The 18598-nt window shown below is 45.6% G+C and overlaps 3 protein-coding genes across 3 annotated transcripts; all 3 read left to right on the top strand.

The window, feature by feature from the left end:
- LOC8083021 (protein LURP-one-related 8) lies at nucleotides 1527-3076 on the top strand. Its single transcript, XM_002450119.2, has one exon. It carries the CDS (start codon nucleotides 1797-1799, stop codon nucleotides 2547-2549), a length of 753 nt encoding a protein of 250 aa, XP_002450164.1. The 5' UTR covers nucleotides 1527-1796; the 3' UTR covers nucleotides 2550-3076.
- Nucleotides 5419-9209, top strand: LOC8083020. Its single transcript, XM_002450118.2, has 4 exons — nucleotides 5419-6671; nucleotides 7581-7796; nucleotides 7884-7975; nucleotides 8245-9209. Exons 1-4 carry the CDS (start codon nucleotides 5520-5522, stop codon nucleotides 8957-8959), a joined length of 2175 nt encoding a protein of 724 aa, XP_002450163.2. The 5' UTR covers nucleotides 5419-5519; the 3' UTR covers nucleotides 8960-9209.
- LOC8083019 (collagen alpha-1(XXVII) chain) lies at nucleotides 13034-15440 on the top strand. Its single transcript, XM_002450117.2, has 5 exons — nucleotides 13034-13082; nucleotides 13314-13741; nucleotides 14251-14307; nucleotides 14417-14508; nucleotides 14726-15440. Exons 1-5 carry the CDS (start codon nucleotides 13034-13036, stop codon nucleotides 15156-15158), a joined length of 1059 nt encoding a protein of 352 aa, XP_002450162.2. The 3' UTR covers nucleotides 15159-15440.

Below are 18598 nucleotides of genomic sequence, written 5' to 3'. Positions count from 1 at the left end.
GAATGAATCCAAGTGCGTTCCGGCAATTCCATGGCTCCATACACGCGTCAGCAGAGATCCCGAGAGAAAGCTGAAAGCAGCCATCATCCATCCATTTGTTTTCTTGACCGAATTAAAAGCAACAGGGGAATGTATGGCGGCAAACAAAAAGGAGTTGGCTGCGTGGCACCTTGAACATTTTGAAGCGTGACGGTAGCAAAAGGCTTTACATGGGACTGTAGAAGCAGCCAAGCAGGACGCGTGCGATGCCCTTTGTTGACCTCACACTGACAATTTCTAGATCAGACTTTAACACAGTGACTGGGTGAGAACTGTAAGTGGATAGTCCATCTCTCAAACTAGAGAGAATCCCACTCAAACCTGTAATAACTTTTCCATTACCATGAAAAATTCTAGACTTTAGTTTCGTCAAAAAAAAATTCTAGACTTTTCTCACTGTCATCCATTTAGAATTTTTTGGTCTTCTTGTTGTCGTTGTATTGGTTGCCATCTATATAGATAATTTATTCCCTTAAATATCAGTGGTGGATTTAGGATTTTAATCATAGGATACGGACACAAATAATATAGTTTATCAATATGGACTTAACATAATTAGATTACTAAACGATGATAAAATAGTTGTGAATGTAGAGTGTTGAGGCTGTTGTATGGGCTAAGCAGACTAGCAATTATATATAATAATATATTATACATGTACATATTATTAAAGGATATTATATATATATATATATATATATATATATATATATATATATATATATATATATATATATATATATATATATATTAGATGTTTTTTCAAAAAAATGTGGGGGCAGCTAGGTTGATAGACATAGTATATATGCTTAGGAAATTTATTTCGTCGGAATCTAAGTTTCATTCTGTACTATCACTACGTACTTCCTCTGTATAGAATTTAGAAGTTATTTTGAACAAGATTTAAGTCAAACATTAAAAACATAAATTATCAATAACTTTTAAATTGTTGAGTTTGCAAATATAAAAATTATATGAATAGATTTATCTTAAAAAATACTTTTATAAAAAAAATAAGAGATCAGAGTTGTGCTTCGGAGACCGTGTCACTGTCCAACTTCTAAATCCTATACATAGAGAGTAATATTGTATCTCAAAGATCTATTAAAAAATTGACATCCTTTGCCGTTTCAAAGTAAAAAAAAATATCAAGCGTGATTCATCTGCAGGTACTTTCTATCAAAAAAATGGCATCCTCTGCCTTGTTTAGTTCCCAAAATTTTTAGATTTCCCGTCACATCCAATCTTGCGGCACATGCATGAAGCACTAAATATAGACGAAAACAAAAACTAATTACACAGTTTGCCTGTAAATTGCGAGACAAATCTTTTGACCTTAGTTAGTTTATGATTGGACAATATTTACCACAAATAAACGAAACGAAATCTAAAAAATTTCACAAACTGAACCAGGCCTAAAAGAAAAATCTCCCTCCCTCCTCCTTTGTCACGGTCAGGCTCACAAGCTGTGGTAATTACTGCAGCATGCATGACTACGCGGGTCAGTCACTCACCACCCGCCTTTGTCGCCGTCTCTCTCGATCGTCTTCGCCTTCCCCTCCAACTCCCCATGGCCGGCCATTCGTCCATTTGGCCAAGCCCTATCCACCACCACTGTCTACAAATCCCTCCCCCTCTCCTCCAATCCAATCCAACCCTTCCATGCTCGACCTGATCTGCTCCATCTTCCTCCCCAAACTCCAGGGACAACGAACAGCGAGAACAAACAAATAGAACAGAGCAGCAGTAGCAACACAATGGCGAGGGCGCGCCCCAACGCCATCGTGCCGGAGCCCGCCGCCGCCGCGACCACTACCAGCAGCCGCGGGGCCGAGCACCACCACCAGGACGACCAGGAGCGGCCGGCGGTGCTGACGGTGTGGCGCAAGTCGCTGCTCCTCAGCTGCTCCGGCTTCACCGTCTTCGACGCGTCGGGCGCCCTCGCCTTCCGCGTCGACTGCTACGACTCCGCCCGCCGCGGGCTGCGGCGGCGGCCTTGGCGCACCACCGATGTGGTGCTCATGGACGTGTCCGGCACGCCGCTGCTCACCGTGCGCCGCCGCAGCAGGCTCACGAGCCTGGGCCTGGCGCCGGACCACTGGCTCATCTTCGACGGCGACGCCGCGGCGGGATGCCGGGCCGAGCACAAGCCCAAGCCCAAGCCTTTCCTGTCCGTGCGCCGCGCCCGCCCCGCCCTCCTCGGCGCCTTCAACGGCAAGGCGCCGCTGGCGTACGTGACGCCGCTGCAGGCGTCCGGCGGCGAGGCGTACGTGGTGGAGGGCTCGTACGGCGCGCGGGCGTGCGCGGTGCGGGACGCGCGCGGGGACGCCGTGGCCGAGGTGCGCCGGAAGGAGCGCGTCGGGGACGACGTGTTCCGCCTCGTGGCCGGGCCACGCATCGGCGCGCCGCTCGCCATGGCGCTCGTCATCGCCCTCGACGAGATGTTCGCCGCCGCCGGCTCGGTGTCGGCGCGGCGGCCGTCCCTGCTGCGCCGGACGTGGTCGGCGTAGTTTTAGTAACTAATAAGCTGCCGCCGGCGACGCCATGCCATGCTGTGTCGAGCACTCGAGCAGACCAGAGCATGCACCACCTCTGTCCCTGTGAGGCTGTGACCCTGTCCGCGCAGGCACCGCCGCACCTGACCTTCCCGGCTGCCCCGGCCAGGCTGTGAGCATGAGCAGAGTCGAGCAAGCAGGTGCATCTCCGGCGCCCGGCGCCTAGCTAGTGCGCCTGTATCATCAGATTCAGTCAGCCATCCCTGTTCTGGACTCTTGAATTCCAGGAAAACAAGGCGACGATCAGCAAGGATACAGAAACAGTGGTGATCATGCAAGTATAACTAGGTAGAGAGTAGCTAGTTTCAAGTACTGGATGCCGATTGTATATACGGCCGTTGTATCTGTGATACCATGATGCCAGCTGAATTATATATTTAGACGAGGATTAGTGGATTGACACAAGGATGTAGCTTTGATCAGAGCTTCAGTTAATGCATCCTTCCATTCCATCACTATTTGATGCCTGCTCTGTTCAACAATCTCTGGCTTTCCAATTCAGTGATGCATGGATTTACTGTATGCACATTTTGCAGTGCTTCTGCTGATCCGGCTCAATTCTGAACACTGCCCATTTCTATTTGCTGACATACATCGAAGCCTGCACTGTACTATCAGTAGTATTCTCTTCTCCATTCATGCATGTTTGCAGCCTGCTGGAGAGCCTAACATCTGTGGACACACCACCGGGAGGCCCTAATCCTGCGTGCAACTTAAGGCCTTGTTTACTTCCTAAATTTTTTCCAAAATTGCTACAGTATCTCTTTCGTTTGTATGTGACAAATATTGTCCAATCATAGACTAACTAGGCTCAAAAGATTCGTCTCGTCAATTTCGACCAAACTGTATAATTAGTTTTTATTTTCATCTATATTTAATACTTCATGCATACGTCTAAAGATTCGATGTGACGAGGAATCTGAAAAATTTTGCAAAAATTTTGAGGAACTAAACAAGGCCTAAGTTTCAGAGGTGAATTAATATACTCCATCAGAGTATATATTCCATGCTAACATTCATATGCTGATATTGAAATATTGTCACGTCTAATCTAACGCCAATTTGGCTTATGTTGATACTGAAATATTATAAGAGAAAAACATTGTTCCGCTAAAGAGTGACTTGACGGCTTTTACTTCTTCATTCAAAAAGGTAACTTTTCAAAAAAAAAAAAGTTCTTACAATTTGTAAGAGCTTCTAAAATTTAAGCCGTTTCAAACGACTGGTCTCCTCTTGTAGTAGCCAGGCCTTGTTTAGTTCCCAAAAACTACCAAAAATTTTCAAGATTCTCCATCGAATCTTACAACACATGAAACATTAAATATAGATAAAAATAAAAACTAATTACACAGTTTATCTGTAAATCGCGAGAAGAATCTTTTGACTCTTAGTTAGTCTATGATTGGATAACATTTGCCACAAACAAACGAAAGTGCTACAGTACCCGAAGCTAAAATTTTTTACAAAATGAACAAGGCCTCAGTCGTCTGATGACGGTCTGAGCGTCCATCTCAGTATTGTCATTTTCAGAAGGCACTAGTGATGTCTGTTCCTGCGAGACCTGTGCACACCTTTTTTTTCTAGTAGCCGATTGAGATTGGAGAGATTTTCTTGACAAAAACATGTCGATTCTCGGCTGCCTTTTCAATGCGTTTCAAACGTACGTGGACGGCTGAAAACAAACGTGTCCAAGGACCACCGTATGAACGAATGAATTTGCTCTAGATTCACGTTTCCGAATTGATAGAGATAGTGGCATGCGGCGCCGGCCTAATACATGGTTGGACACAGCTTTGTCGTGCATGCACCATACGCGTGTCTGTGCATAGTAACTCGACGGAATCTGTTCTGACACGAGTGTCCCAGAATAATAAGTGTGTACTGTAATCATGAAAAGTCAAACTAAATAGATTTTGATATTAGGGCCTGTTTAGATTAGATTGTAGATGAAAATTTTTTAGGTGTCATATCGGATGTGTCGGAAGGATGTCGGGAGGGGTTTTTAGAAACTAATAAAAAAAATTACATAGCTCGTCTGGAACTGCAAGACAAATCTATTAAGCATAATTAATCTAACATTAGCACATGTGGGTTACTGTAGCACTTAAGGCTAATTATGGACTAACTAGGCTAAAAAAATTTGTTTCGAGATTTTCAACCAAACTGTGTAATTAGTTTATTTTTTTATCTACGTTTGATGTTCCATGCATGTGTCCAAAGATTCGATGAGATGGATGAAGGGCCTTAGACCACTGGAAATGAGGCTTGCAGTCTTAAGAAAAAGTATTGATATGAGACCACTGGAAATGAGACCCCACTAAAACGCTCCACACTCAGGACCGCCTCGCCCTGCTCCGTGCCAACGGCGTTGACCCCGAGGATGGAGACAGAGAAGAAGAGCACGGGGCGTCAAAAAGAATAGGGCAAATCTTTTCAAACCGTTGGATTGTGTTTGGACGGTGGACCGGCACTAAAGCCACCGGTAAGTTTACAACCAACTCATGCACAAGAACCAATAAACTGAAGTATTGCCCTTACCTTGATCCGATTTGGCGGAGCCCATCGATTCCTTCGTGGGCCTTCAAATACTTAGCAGTAAACGCAGCAAGGGTCCTCTTTAGGCCCATTAGATATCATGGCCCAGCGAGAATGTGACCCACTGGACCCCACCTGTCTGCCTCTCCGTCCCGCCGCTCAGCCCACAGGCGGGGCGTTTGAAATTTGAAACCAACCAACGGACCCTCCTCCTCCTCCTCCTCCTCCTCCTCCTCTCCCTTCAGGCCTTCACTACACTCCAACGTCTCTCTCCATCACTCACGCCACGCCACTCACGCGCCCCCCAAATCTCTCCACCTCCTCCCCTCCCTCCCCAAACAAAATCCCCCCCCCCAAACCCAAATCCCTCCTCCTCACCTCCCACCAGCCATGGCGACGGTGACGCAGGGGGTGCTACTACGGCTACTACATGCGATGCACACGGAGGAGCGCGTGGCGGGGGAGCACCGCTCGCCCGTGCTGCAGGTGACGGCGGTGGTGCCCGCGCTCACGGCGTCCACCTCCGACTCCCCGCTCCTCGCCGCGCCGCCCTCCAACGGCGTCCTCCTCAACCTCTCCGACGGCCTCCACTGCACCTACGTCCAGGTCCCACCAGCCGACGCCGACGCGCTGCTGGCCGCCGCCCGCCCGCAGCTCGTCGGCCACCTCGTCCACCTCGACCGCCTCCGCTTCGCGCGCCCCGTCCCGCGCGCCGTGGGGCTCCGCACCGTCCCGTCCTCGCGCCCACTCCCCTGCGTCGGCAAGCCTGAGCCTCTCGTCGCCCGACCCGCCCCCTGCGCACGCGGCTACGTCGTCCAGCCCGCCGCGTCCCCCGCCGACGCCGCGCCGCCTCTCATGCCGTCCTCCTCCAACTGCAGCTCCTCCGCCTCCTTCACTCCGGACGCCAACGACACCGCCGCCGTCAAGAGGACCGTCCTGGGTCCCAAGAACGCCGTCGCCGACCCCGCGCCGCAGCATCCCGTCAAGCGCCGGTTCTCGTCCCCGGCGCCGCCGTCGTCCAAGCAGCGAGATCCGTCGCCCGCCGCCAAGCACTCCGCGGCCTCTCGGGCGTCGTCTCCCTCGGTTGGCAAAAGCGCGTCGCGGGCGTCCTCGCCCGCGGTCAGGGGCACGCCGCGGGCCACGTCGCCGGCGCCGTCCAAGTGCGTGGTGCCGAGCCTCGTCGCCGCCAGGGAGGAGAACCGGAGGGTCGTGAGGGAGCCGGCGATCATCGTGCCGTCCAGGTACCGCCAGCCGTCGCCGGCCGGAGGGAGGAGGGGCGCCGCGTCTCCGGCCGTTGGTTGCGGGAGGCGGGCGTCCCTGTCGCCTAGCTCGCGCCGGCTGTCTGGGGAAGGCACGGGAAAGAAGAAGGTTGGGGTGCTGGTGGCCGGGATCTCCAAGATGACGGATTTGGGGAGCGGGTCGGCTGCCAAGCCCGGGAGGAAGAGCTGGGACGATCCCACGGTTTCGCTTGGGACGGCGGGGGCAGGGTCTGTGATGAAGTCGAAGGCCAAGGTGGACAAGGATTCCATCCTCAGGACTCAGGTATGGATCCTCTGTTACAGTGTTACTACATTATTGTGTTATACATTTGGGACATCGTACTTGCTAGACTGTCAAGATAACCATCTGATAATTCGAGGAACATAATTTTGTCACTGCCTGCATTGTGACTGGAATAGTAGTTGTAAATAACTGTTTCCTGAAGTTAAAACCGTGTTAATTGAATATGAGCTTGAACTTGAAGGTATACTGTAGACATTTAGTTGTGTTGTATTGTTGTTCAAACGGAAGATCTTGCAAGGTACACTCAGATGGGATTATAAATGGATGACTGCCAAATTCATGCTTTTGAAAACCCAAAGTATGACTTAACCATGAACATTGAACATCATACTTGATTCATAGGATCATAGTCTTGGTCAGATTCGGTTATGCAAATTAAGATCTGACATAGCTAGATGGTGTTGGATATGGATAGGATACTAGACAAAGAAACAATGTTGAGGAAAAGAAAAAAACTGAAGTATGAAGTGACTGCAACCTTAATTGTTGGCTCAGAAATCATAACCGTGGTTAACTATGATCCTTTCAGTAATAACCATTTTCAAATGGATATGTACTGCGAACAGTTCTGTTGCATTGGTTTCTTAATTTGCAAATCTGGTGCTACAATTACAAATTACTTGAAAGAAAAATTCCAAGCACATGGTGCCACGATCATAACTAATACAGTTAGTTTGGAATTTCAATCATATAGCTACATATATTTAGAATGGTGTATTAGTCATTTTTCAGGTTCAGAGTACTGATTTTTTTATTCTTGCATATCATTTGGTAGCATGGTTGGATAACCATTTTGCCTGTGTACAACAGAAAGTCGTGTCCTCGTAGTGTACAGCAGAATGTTTTGTGCCTGTGGAGTAAACATTTCTTCTTTGTCTCTATCATCAGGAAGCAATGTCGAGGCGACTAAGTGATGCTACAATGGAACACTCCAGTAATGACGATTCATCTGTTGATGAGAGGCCAAAGCATCGTAAGAAGATAGAATCTACCTTAGTAAAGGCAAAAACCACAGCCCCAAAAATTATACTTCATGATCCTAAATGGACTGACGGCAGCATTCAGTTGGATGCACTTCCTGATAAGCTCTCAAAAATAGGAAAGGTAAGCAAGTTTAGTTCACTGCCTCAGACTCCATTTAGTGTTCCTGACTTGACTTGAGTTTATAATATAGTTTCTACCAAATTTCAGGAAGCTTTTGAACGGAGAGATTTAGCAGCAACTGCTGCAGCTAGCGCCCTGCAAGAGGCATTGGTCTCTGAATCTGTAATCAGGAATATAAGGTATTTGGAGACATGTAATTTCCCAGTCTAAAAACAAAACCAATGCATTTGTTCAGCAGAAAAGTGGTGTGATGATAGTATCTTGTTTTGGTCTCTGAATCTGTAATCAGGAATATAAGGTATTTGGAGACATGTAATTTCCCAGTCTAAAAACAAAACCAATGCATTTGTTCAGCAGAAAAGTGGTGTGATGATAGTATCTTGTTTATTTCTGCCTATTGTTCAGCCGAAAAGTGGTGTGATAATATCTTGTTTATTTCTGCCTACAGCAAGTTCTCTGAAATCTGCGCTTCGTCAAAGGTCTCCAATCCATTTCCAACAGTTGATCTTTTCCTGGTTGTCTATGAGGATACTCTCAAATGGAAGACCATCGCTGAGTCTGTGGTGACCAATGGGGCGGAAGAGGAATCCTTCGAGAAATCAACTAAGCATTGGGTTGGCGCTGCATTAGCCACTGATCTTGAAGTCCTCAAACTGCTGAACGGTGCCACTGGATCCTTCTCTCGGACGGGGAGCACCAACAAGCCAAATGCATCTTCAGTGGAACCACCAAGGACAAGCCTGTCAAAGAAGCCAACACATGGAGTTTCAGCAAAGGTGCAGTCTAAGGTCTCACCAAGCTCTCCACTGAGGTGCACATGGAGTAACACCGAGAGCATGAGTGAGACAGCTGAGCTTGCCAAGGTCTTGTGGCGCGAGATGCATACGTGGTTCCTGACTTTTGTAGATGAGGCACTGGATGTGGGCTTCCACCTGTTCGAAGATCAGAACGTCGCTAGCAAGGGAAAGCACAGCAGCCACATAACGATGGTCCTCTCACAGTTCAAGAAGATAAGCGACTGGTTGGACCAAGTAGGCAAGATTGCAGAGGAGGAGAGGACCAAGGAGAAGATCGAGTGCTTGAAGCGCAAGATCTATGGGTTTGTCATTAGCCACATGGGGTCTGCGTTCGAGAGCTCTGTCTCGGTTTCTTCCAGGAGTTGAGGGAATGCTTCATGCTCTGAAGCTCGCTGCTTGCAGTTTCTGTTCAATTGGTTCTTCAAATTGTTAAGATTTAAAGGTTACACAATCATGTAGCCTGTTGGTGCAGTTCTTTCTTTTCTTTTGGGGTGCCTAATTTATGACTTGTTTCGTTATGTGAATAAATTGTCGTATTACCATTATAGATTGCCTTATGTGTGGTCTGTCGGGTATGATTATGAAGAGAGCCAGGCTATCACCATTTCTTGGTTCAGTTTGCATTTGTTGTGAGTTTGTGACCATATGTCGATGTCAGCGGTCTTACTGAGAGCTGTGCAGGCACAGATTGAGATGATGATGCCCTTTCAAAGCAAAAGGCATATGCAACGGTAAAGACAATCATGCTGCTGCCTGTAACTTTTTCTTTTTATGCAACGGTAAAGCAAAAGTCATCTTGTCAAATGTTCTGGAGATCTCCCAAGTCATGCTTTTAAGTTTTCACAAGGCAGTGGTATCCTTTGGTACTCAGCCCATTTGATGGGTGTGCAGTACAACAAAAAAACAGTGATGTCTTTCTGTAAACTAGTGACACTACAGCGCCATTGTTTAGTTCGCAAAAATTTTCAAGATTTCCCGTCACATCAAATCTTTGGTCGTATGCATGAAGCATTAAATATAGATAAAAATAAAAACTAATTGCATAGTTTACCTGTAATTTGTAAGATGAATCTTTTGAGCCTAGTTACTCCTTGTTTGGACAATGTTTGTCAAATAAAAACGAAAGTGCTACAGTAGCCTAACAGTTGCATCCTAATTGGACTGTAAAATGAAAACGTTGAGCATATAAATGGAGGAAAAATGTAAATCAGAGCTCTAAACTACAATGAAATTAAACGTGGATGTTTGTGAGGACCCTGATCGGTCCCTACTACTATGTCCTCATAGTTGGCATTCAATACTTGCGTTTTAAGAAAAGTTCTATTGAACATATTTTGACTAGTGAAGCATTTAATGGTAGTAGTTTATATTTGTAATATGCAGTTGTTTCATGTTCATTATTAGGCCTTCCACAATGTGAGTGGTGCCGGTTACTATTTATGAGTGGTGCCCAGTTAAGTTTTGGGCTGTAGTGTGAGAATCACTATGGGATCCACCATAAAGTACTGTGTCAGTGTGTAAAAGCTGATGTTGAGAAAGAAGCAAAGAAGGAAGAAATATTCACCTGGCACCGGTTGGAACCGACGCAACTACTTGCTTCGCTCCTCATTTTTCTAGAGCTGGCAGCACTAGCTGCAATGTTTGGAGTCACTTTTCTTTCATCTCTCTCCTATTCTAGCGCTACTCAAGCATCTGTGGTAGTCACTCTTCACTGGTCGCCGATTACTGAAGGTTGCTGATCCTGACCTGGGTGGAGCTCTCACCGTGCCAGTGAAAAGCTACACCCATGAGGTGCCGGTTAATTACCATCTGGCAGTTGGATGGTCCAATGCAGTTTTTAACATTGAACAGAGGTTTTGGCCGGGAATATAGTAGATTAAGGGGGTGTTTTGCAATTAGTGTCTAATCATGAACTAATTAGGTTTAGAAGATTCGTCTCGCAAATTACTTTCTAGCCATATTTTTAGTTTCGTAAATAGTCTATACGTTCGTTACTTCATGTATATGTCCAAACATTTGATGTGATGGGCGCTTTTACATTCTTCTTTATTTGTTTTTGTTTTCTTCAAACACGCACGAGAGTTACGTACGTATACTACATACAGATTGTAGTAAAATGTCTACAATTTCACCTGGAGCCGTTTGAGTTTCCATAACTACTTCATGTTAAATTCTTCTTGACGTTACATATATATATACAGTAGTCCATCGGAGGGAGAGGAAGCGAGGAACCTGTCCACAACCATAACGGCAGGCATGCATGCATGCATTTCCCAGATCCGATCCCATGCATTGGGCCGGCCTTGGCAGTTGGAACGCGGCCGGCCGGGAATGAAGGGCCGCTCGCCTCGCGTAAGCATAACAGCAAAGACCACCGGAATGCAAGCAAGCGCCCGCCGCGGCGGCGCTGATCTCATCCCACGACACCCCTCCCTGGCCCTCCTCCTGCTTCATCGTAAAGCAGCCCAGCAGCCGTCGCCCGCACCGACGTCCGCATCCACTGCCTCCGCGCACACCGCAGCACCTCCCCCGCCGACGACGAGGCGCGCCGCCCCCACAGCCCACATGGCTTCTTCCACCTCCGCTCGCAGTTGCAGTCCCAACGCCAACGAGGAGACCGCCGTCAAGAGGACCAAGAACGTTAACGCCATCGTCGTCGCCGACGCCGACCCCGACCCCGCGCCGTCGCCCGTCTCTGCAAGCCTGATGAAGAAACAAGCCAACAACAAGCAGCGTGACATCCTGTCGCGTAGCAAACTACTGCCAGTGGGAGTGTCTGATCTCCGCAAGCTTGTGTCGGCAGCAGGTCTAGGCTGCCGCTCGCCGGCCTCCATTGGCGTGGTGACAGATGTTGCTGAATGATGCATGGGAAAAAGGCTTTGTTTCGTTCCGGCAGGCCGCCGAAGACGGTGTTCTCTCTGTTCTGCCAGTCATTTGTCTGTATCCGGGCTTTTGTTAATTCCATGCATCGATCTTGATCTTGTACCATCTGTAGTAGTAGTGACTAGTGAGTATGTCACTCTTCCATGGGCCCCTGGCTCTGGCTGGGAAGAGTTCAGTGTTGGTCCTTGATGGTTTAGTTGGCGTCAGTCAGTTTGTGGTAGTTGTGTTTAAGTTTCAGCTCGTACCTGTCTGGGGGCTTGCTCGGTGTTGCAGCCTCACGGAGTCTGTTTCGGTTAAATGTTTAGCAACTCAAGAACTTTTTCTGTTTAGGAATTAATGTTCCAGGCTTAGCAATCGTTTGTGACGCTGTTACCTCTGCTGCTCCTTCGATAGGATCTAAGCTTCAGGACATCTCTTCTTTCAAAGCTAAAACTTATTTGCCGCCTAATCTTTTGCTTCAAATTTTGATTACGTGCCTGCGTCTAGATCCCGTGGTGGTATTGTTATGCCCAGGGATCAATCGTCTTATTTAAATACAGCGAGTTAAGATGTTTAGCGGTATATTTCTAAAACAGCTAATAACGAAACTATATCGAGGCATCGGGCTATAAAGTGATATAGGTGTAGTAATCGTTGTTTAGCTTAACCAATACCCTCAAACATCGCTACACTAACGGTGTCCTGCAGTCGCGAATTGGTTTTCAAAATGTTGCGCTACTTTGAGTCTTTATCTGTGTGGTGTTTCCCTCTTCGGCATCACCTAATGCGGCATCTTGCTTGTATGATATTCCTTGCTACCGACTTAATGAAATACATGCATACAGAAATGCAGGTGTGCTACTAGGACTGCAGAGTGCAGAGACCGATTTTATTGTTGACAATTCGGGAAGGAGATGCCAACAATGCTTTTATTTCCATCATGCTCATGCATGCATTGATGCGCCTAAGACATGCTGCAATCCGTCAGGTGGAGGTCAATGGAATGATGATCATGAGCCATGCATGAGGGTAAGCCTTGTGTAGATGCGAAAGAATTTTGGATTTCGCTACTGTAGCACTTTCGTTTGTTTGTAGTAAATATTGTCTAATTATGGATTAATTAGGATCAAAAGATTTATCTCCTGATTTACGGTTAAACTGTGTAATTAGTTTTTATTTTTGTCTATATTTAATGTTTCATACATGTGGCGAAAGATTCGATATGACGAAAAATCTTGAAAATTTTTTGGTTTTCGGGATGAACTAAACAAGGGCTAAGGTGATAGCTCTAACAGATTTCTTCAAAACAATTATTGGGCAGCCGGTCGGGATCCTGAATTTTGATGTGAACGAACGAATGGACAGGACAGGACAGTCCGTCCATACGTGTGCCCTGTAATCACAACTCCTTTCCTTGATCAAGCATGTTTGAATGAAAATCTTAACGTTCCCATAACCATAACGGCACAGTGTGCATGGGAATGGAATGGATGGATCGCGATCCTCTTGCCCTTCTGCATGGCACGCATGCAGGCCCGCTCCCCTCGGTAACAACCACCACCTCAAAATAGTGAGTGCATGCGGCGCGGCGGCGCTCTGCTCTCCCTCGTCTCAGGCAGGCAGGCAGGCAGGCCTCTCGACTCACTCGGCCAGCGACACCCTGACCTGACCTTCCTGCTTCATTATATAATATAAAGCAGATCCACTAGCAGCCGTCGCCCGCACCTCAGTCCGGCCGCTCGCCGTCCACCTCCAACACCACCGGCACCGCTTCGATCCGCCGCCGCCGACGAAGCGCGCCACCGCACAGGCCGCGACAGCCCAGATGGCTTCCAACAACGCCGCTAACGTGAACAAGGAGACCACCACCACCGGCACCGTCAAGAGGACCGCCGCCACCCTCGGCGGTGCCGTCGACCCCGCGCCGCCAGTCAAACGCCGGCGTCCCCGCTGCTGCCGTCGTCCGTGAAAGCCGCTGCCTCCTCGCGGTTGGCGACATCGTCTCCGTCTCCCTCCGCTTCCGCTGGGAAAACAACAGCAGCCCCGAGGGCGACGGCGCGGCCGCTCTGGGGCACGTCGTCGTCGTCGTCCGTGAAAGCCCCCTGGCTAGCGCGGTCTCCCACCCGCTTCGCTGGAAAAAGCGCCCCGCGGCTGGCCAGCGCCATCCGCACGCCGGGGGCGACGTCGTCGTCATCGTCCGTGAAAGCTGCCTCGTCGGCGTGTCGCTCCGCCGGGAAAACTGCCACGCCGCCGGTCAGGGGTAGTCGTCGTCCCTCCAAGATCCAGGTATAAAAATTTGACCTTTCCCCTTTCTTAATTAAATTGCAAATTTGGTGCTACACTGCTATCTGAGTCTATGACGACTACAAATACAAATTACATACATGGAGAAAAGCTCCGGTCAAAACGTGGTGCCGAAATTGTTTAAGTCTGAATTTGTTTATATAAATTTGTTCTGAAATTGTATACCTGTATAAAACTAAAACACCCTGGTTACGATTTTAACTTATTGCACAATTACACAATTGGTTTGAAGTTTCAAACATATACTTTAGCGCTACATAATGGTGTATTATATTAGTCAATTTCTGGTTCATAGTTGTGGTTATTTTCTCTCCATTTTACTCGGTATAACCTGGCTGCTGGATAACCATTTTGCACGTGCACAGTATAAAGTTTTTTTTTTTTTGAAGAAGCACAATCACAATAGAAAGTATATTAGTCCTTGTTCAGGGTACATTATTCTGCGCCTTTTCATCAAACACTTATTCTTCGTCGACTCTATGATCGATCAGGAAGCAAAGTCGAGGAGACTAAGGGACGGCAGGAATTCATCAGAAATCAGAAAGAAGGTAGGCAGCTGTAGTTTAATTTGTTGCTGGCCTCACAATCTCCGTGCGGTACAGAGTTCCTCACTTGAGTTTTTTCTGTCTAATATAATTTCCTTACTACATTCAAAAGGAACTTACTGAAGGAAGAGACGCAGCAGCAACTGTTGCAGCTAGGGTACTGCAAGAGGCATCAATCTTCGATTCACTTCTCAGGAATGAAAGGTATATATATATATATATATATATATATATATATATATATAGAGAGAGAGAGAGAGAGAGAGAGAGACATCTATTTTTACCCAGATCCGAGTCAAACACAATGAACAATTCCATTCAGATTAAAGGAATGCCCAGTGTATTGTATTATATTGTATTTGTGCAGCAGAAATTAGTGGTGTGATGATTAATTTCTTGTTCGTTTCTGCTGCCCACACAGCGAATTCTCTGAAATCTGCAATTCGGCAAAGGTCTCCGATCCACTCCCAATAGTTGATGCTTTCCTCAGTGTCTACGAAGATACTATCCAGTGGAATAACATCACCGAGTCTGTGGCATCTGTGGAGATATCATCAGCTAAGTACTGGGTCGGTGGTGTTCCTCATCTTGTCCACGAGCTGAGCTTGCCAAATGCACCAAAGACAAAGAGCACGGCGAAGGAGAGGACAGCTGAGCTTGCCAAGAACTTGTGTGGGCAGATGCAAACATGGTTCCTGGATTTTGTGGAGGAGGCACTGGATGTAGAGAACAAGTGGAAGCACAGCAGCGACACATCGACGCTTCTCTCACAGTTCGAGAAGATCAGCGACTGGTTGGAGCAGATACATATCAGATCATGGAGGAGAAGGAGGAGGAGTGGACCAAGGAGATGATCAAGCGCTTGAAGCACAGGATCAGTCACAACTTAAGACGATTAAAAGAGTGGGGTCCTGTGCCTCCGAGAACTCAGTCTCGTCGGTCTCATCAGTGAGATCACCATAGACTGTTTTGCAGTTGCAGTAGATTGCATAGATGATCGATGTGCTAGTTTGTTTTTTGTTCGTCTCTAGAATTCAAGAAACCTTGCATGTTCGTCAATAGGCAAGTAGGCAGTGCATGGAACTCCTGCTGTAGCAGTGTACTCCACCATGGAAACTGTGCTCATATATTGCTGTCTTCAGATTATGAGAAATTTGCTCCACTTGTTCAATATTTGTTACTTATAGCGTACTTTGAGTATGCAACTGTTTTTTTTTTAAAAAAAAAGAAACTGGCAGGACATGAGAGGAGAGCCGCTCAATCATATCCACAATCTCCGAACTAAAACAATGTTCTGCCAGCAAAGGAACTTCTGAATTCCAGTGCAATCCATCTTTTTTTTAGAACAACAAGTGTAATCCATCTGTATAGTAACTTAGTAAGTCGTGCTAATTCTGCACTGAACATAAGTCTGTCACCTCTTTCTCACTTCAATTCAGCAATTAACAGTTGACGACGAGCACTGAAACAATGGTCATGGTAGAGACGTGAGCCTTTATTTCTTGATGTGAATGACGGACATATGGAAACATAGCACCACAACACGAATAAGCAATTAGGCTGACGCTGTGATCAACATAAGCACAAGCTCGAATTGTGATTATTTAATTTGGTCATGTCATCATAAGGTAATGATGTTGCAACTCTTACGCCAAAGGGTATGGATATTACATTTCATTCCAGAAAGAAAACCAGCAATATGATGTAACAACTTCTACATACACTTTGATTCATACACGCATGCACGCATTGGCTAAAATTAGTTGAAGCACCAACCATCGCCTTTGCTTCGTGCATGGTGATTAGTTGAAGCAATGAATATAATATGCAGGAGTGATTCTTGCATGACTAATGTTTTCAGCCCTTTAATATGTCCTTTCATATCGCTAGCCCTATCATAACCTTGACCTCATACTCAATCCATGACTAACAAGTAAACCTTTGATTGCTTCCTTAAGTGACAAAGAGATAGTATCATATACGTGAACAACTCCAATGAAGTGCTCACAAGGCCTTCCAAGTTTATCAACATAAAGCAAGCAAAGAGATAGTTATTCTTTATGTGATATATCAGTAGTCTCATCGGCTAAAAGCATAGGGCTCATCACCAAGTTCTTTAATTTTTTTTCTAGTTTCTATGGCACAACAATGAATAATTTGCTTTTGTATCTTTGGGCTACTAGTCAAAGTGCAATTACTTGGAGCATTGTTCAAGAATACTTGTTCACTTCATCACTATTTCTAGCAAGAAACTTCAAAAGTTCAATGAAGTTGCTTCTGTTGCTAGACTCTTCACTTTCATCATGTCCATAGAATGCCAATCATTGATGTAAAAGAAACTTGATACATCTAAGTAAATATGTAAATCTTTTCTTGTAGAGACAAAGATCCTCATCGGTCCACTTCTCAATGTGATAATCACTTGCTACCTTGGGATTACTAAAACCAATGTATCTCTCCTGAGCTGCATTGTGTGCCATAGAATCACTGTGTTTGAGAAGTGCATTGTTTCCTATAATCCAATTATTCCATCCATCAACAATAAATGTATTTGACCCAATACCCTTCTAGAACAAGTAGCATATGAAGAAAAATACAGAATCCTTCTTGATACTATATTCAAGTATCAAAGCCACCGGTTTATGACATCAATCACCTTCCACAAGGATGTCCATTAAAGATTCTCATGTTAATGATCAAGATGTATGCAATATGTAGAGCATATACTACTAGAGGTCCTTGGAAATGTTATACACATGATTTCCCATCAACATACATTGGAGGTAAACCTTGTCGATTCAATTTAGCATGAAGATAGTGGCGGCACATGATCTTCAACCGCCACTATGTTGCTCTTTGATCTGCTCTTCAACCGGAGGTGGAGTAATATTTCAAGCCGCAGTTGCTGCCTTCTTTGGTTCGTGTTTCCGAAAAAGAGACACAATGTCTCCACTTCTCTTCGTAATTGAACAATTCTGAAAAAAAAAATATGTAACGTAAGTACGACAACAAGCTAGGCACTATAGCAAAACTCACATGCGGTGACGGAATAATGTTACTGTTAAAAAACTCACATGCTGCCTGCCTGCCGTCTTTAATGGATTGATGCTAATTAGCGGTTGTTAGCTCTGCTAAACGAAATCACAAACACGAAGTCACAAACTGAAATACAAACAAATCACTGATCAAATAGCAGTCTCCTAGACAATAGACGACTAGACTTCTCCTTCTATTTGACCACGTACGGATGCAGTTACTCCCTCTATGATTTGAGATGCACTACTACAGAATTGGTTTGTAAGAGCCAAGGGGTTTTCACTGTAAGGGCGGCTGGTGATGCAACCGCCCTTATAGTGCATTTTCCATCAGCACTAGGCTAGTTAATCACGAGCCGCCCTTACAAATAGCACAGTAAGAGCGGCTGGTAACACGAGTCGCCCTTACAAATGATTGCATTTGTAAGGGCTGTTGTTGATCCAGCCGCCCTTACTGTGGGATTTGTAAGGGCGGTTCGTGATCCAGCCGCCCTTACAAACTTATTTCTAAGGGCGGTTGGTGATTCAGCCGCCCTTACAAATCACGACTATATATATGGCTGCAGCCTTCTTCCTCCTCGGGTCACTCACTCCAACCCGAGGAGATAAGGTTGGGAGGCCTTGGGCACCTCCTAAAAATTGCTCTAGTGAGGGGAGCAGGTTTTGGTCTCAAAAACTATCATGGGGAGCTTAGAAAAGGTAAGAAAATGTTATTCCAACACTTTAATTAAAGTTTTAGTGGTTGGTTAGTGAGTAATTTGAGTTTTGCTTTTCTCTCTCTTCCATGGTGCTTGAGCTTTGTATGGAGCAAATTAGACCCTTGTTCTTAAGCTATTAGTTGGAATTAGTTAGAGATATGAGCTTGCCCTCTTTATTGGTCGTTCTTGCTTGATTTTAGTGGTGATATATTTCACTCTATCATGTATGTTCATCTAGTTCTAGATCTAGGATTTGCTTTTTAATTTTTTTTATTTATGGTTCATGAAATTAGAATGGTTTGGATATGAAAAATTGTTGGTAAAATAATAATTGTTTCTAATTGTTGACAATGGAACTATATATAAGTTTATTTATATAATTATAATTTAATAATTGTTGCTAATTATTGTTGATTGGTAAAATAATACTTGTTTCTAATTTCTTTTCTAAATATAGTTTCATTAATTCCCAACTAATTAATATATAAGTTAATATTTTCTAAAATAATACTTGTTTTATGTATTTTGTATTTCCGTTTTGTTGCTAATTGTGGCTAATTG

Source organism: Sorghum bicolor, chromosome 5, assembly GCF_000003195.3.
Source record: "Sorghum bicolor cultivar BTx623 chromosome 5, Sorghum_bicolor_NCBIv3, whole genome shotgun sequence".
Classification (NCBI taxonomy): Eukaryota; Viridiplantae; Streptophyta; class Magnoliopsida; order Poales; family Poaceae; genus Sorghum; species Sorghum bicolor.
This window is presented reverse-complemented; position numbering and strand designations above follow the sequence as displayed.

Excerpts from the sequence above, each read along its gene's own strand:
- LOC8083021 (XM_002450119.2), top strand. The coding sequence starts at position 1,797 with ATGGCGAGGGCGCGCCCCAACGCCATCGTGCCGGAGCCCGCCGCCGCC.
- LOC8083020 (XM_002450118.2), top strand. The coding sequence starts at position 5,520 with ATGGCGACGGTGACGCAGGGGGTGCTACTACGGCTACTACATGCGATG. Across the intron at positions 7,797-7,883 it reads AGCTCTCAAAAATAGGAAAG|GAAGCTTTTGAACGGAGAGA; the intron begins GTAAGCAAGTTT and ends ACCAAATTTCAG. Across the intron at positions 7,976-8,244 it reads TCTGTAATCAGGAATATAAG|CAAGTTCTCTGAAATCTGCG; the intron begins GTATTTGGAGAC and ends TTCTGCCTACAG.
- LOC8083019 (XM_002450117.2), top strand. The coding sequence starts at position 13,034 with ATGCGGCGCGGCGGCGCTCTGCTCTCCCTCGTCTCAGGCAGGCAGGCA. Across the intron at positions 14,308-14,416 it reads CATCAGAAATCAGAAAGAAG|GAACTTACTGAAGGAAGAGA; the intron begins GTAGGCAGCTGT and ends TACATTCAAAAG. Across the intron at positions 14,509-14,725 it reads TCACTTCTCAGGAATGAAAG|CGAATTCTCTGAAATCTGCA; the intron begins GTATATATATAT and ends CTGCCCACACAG.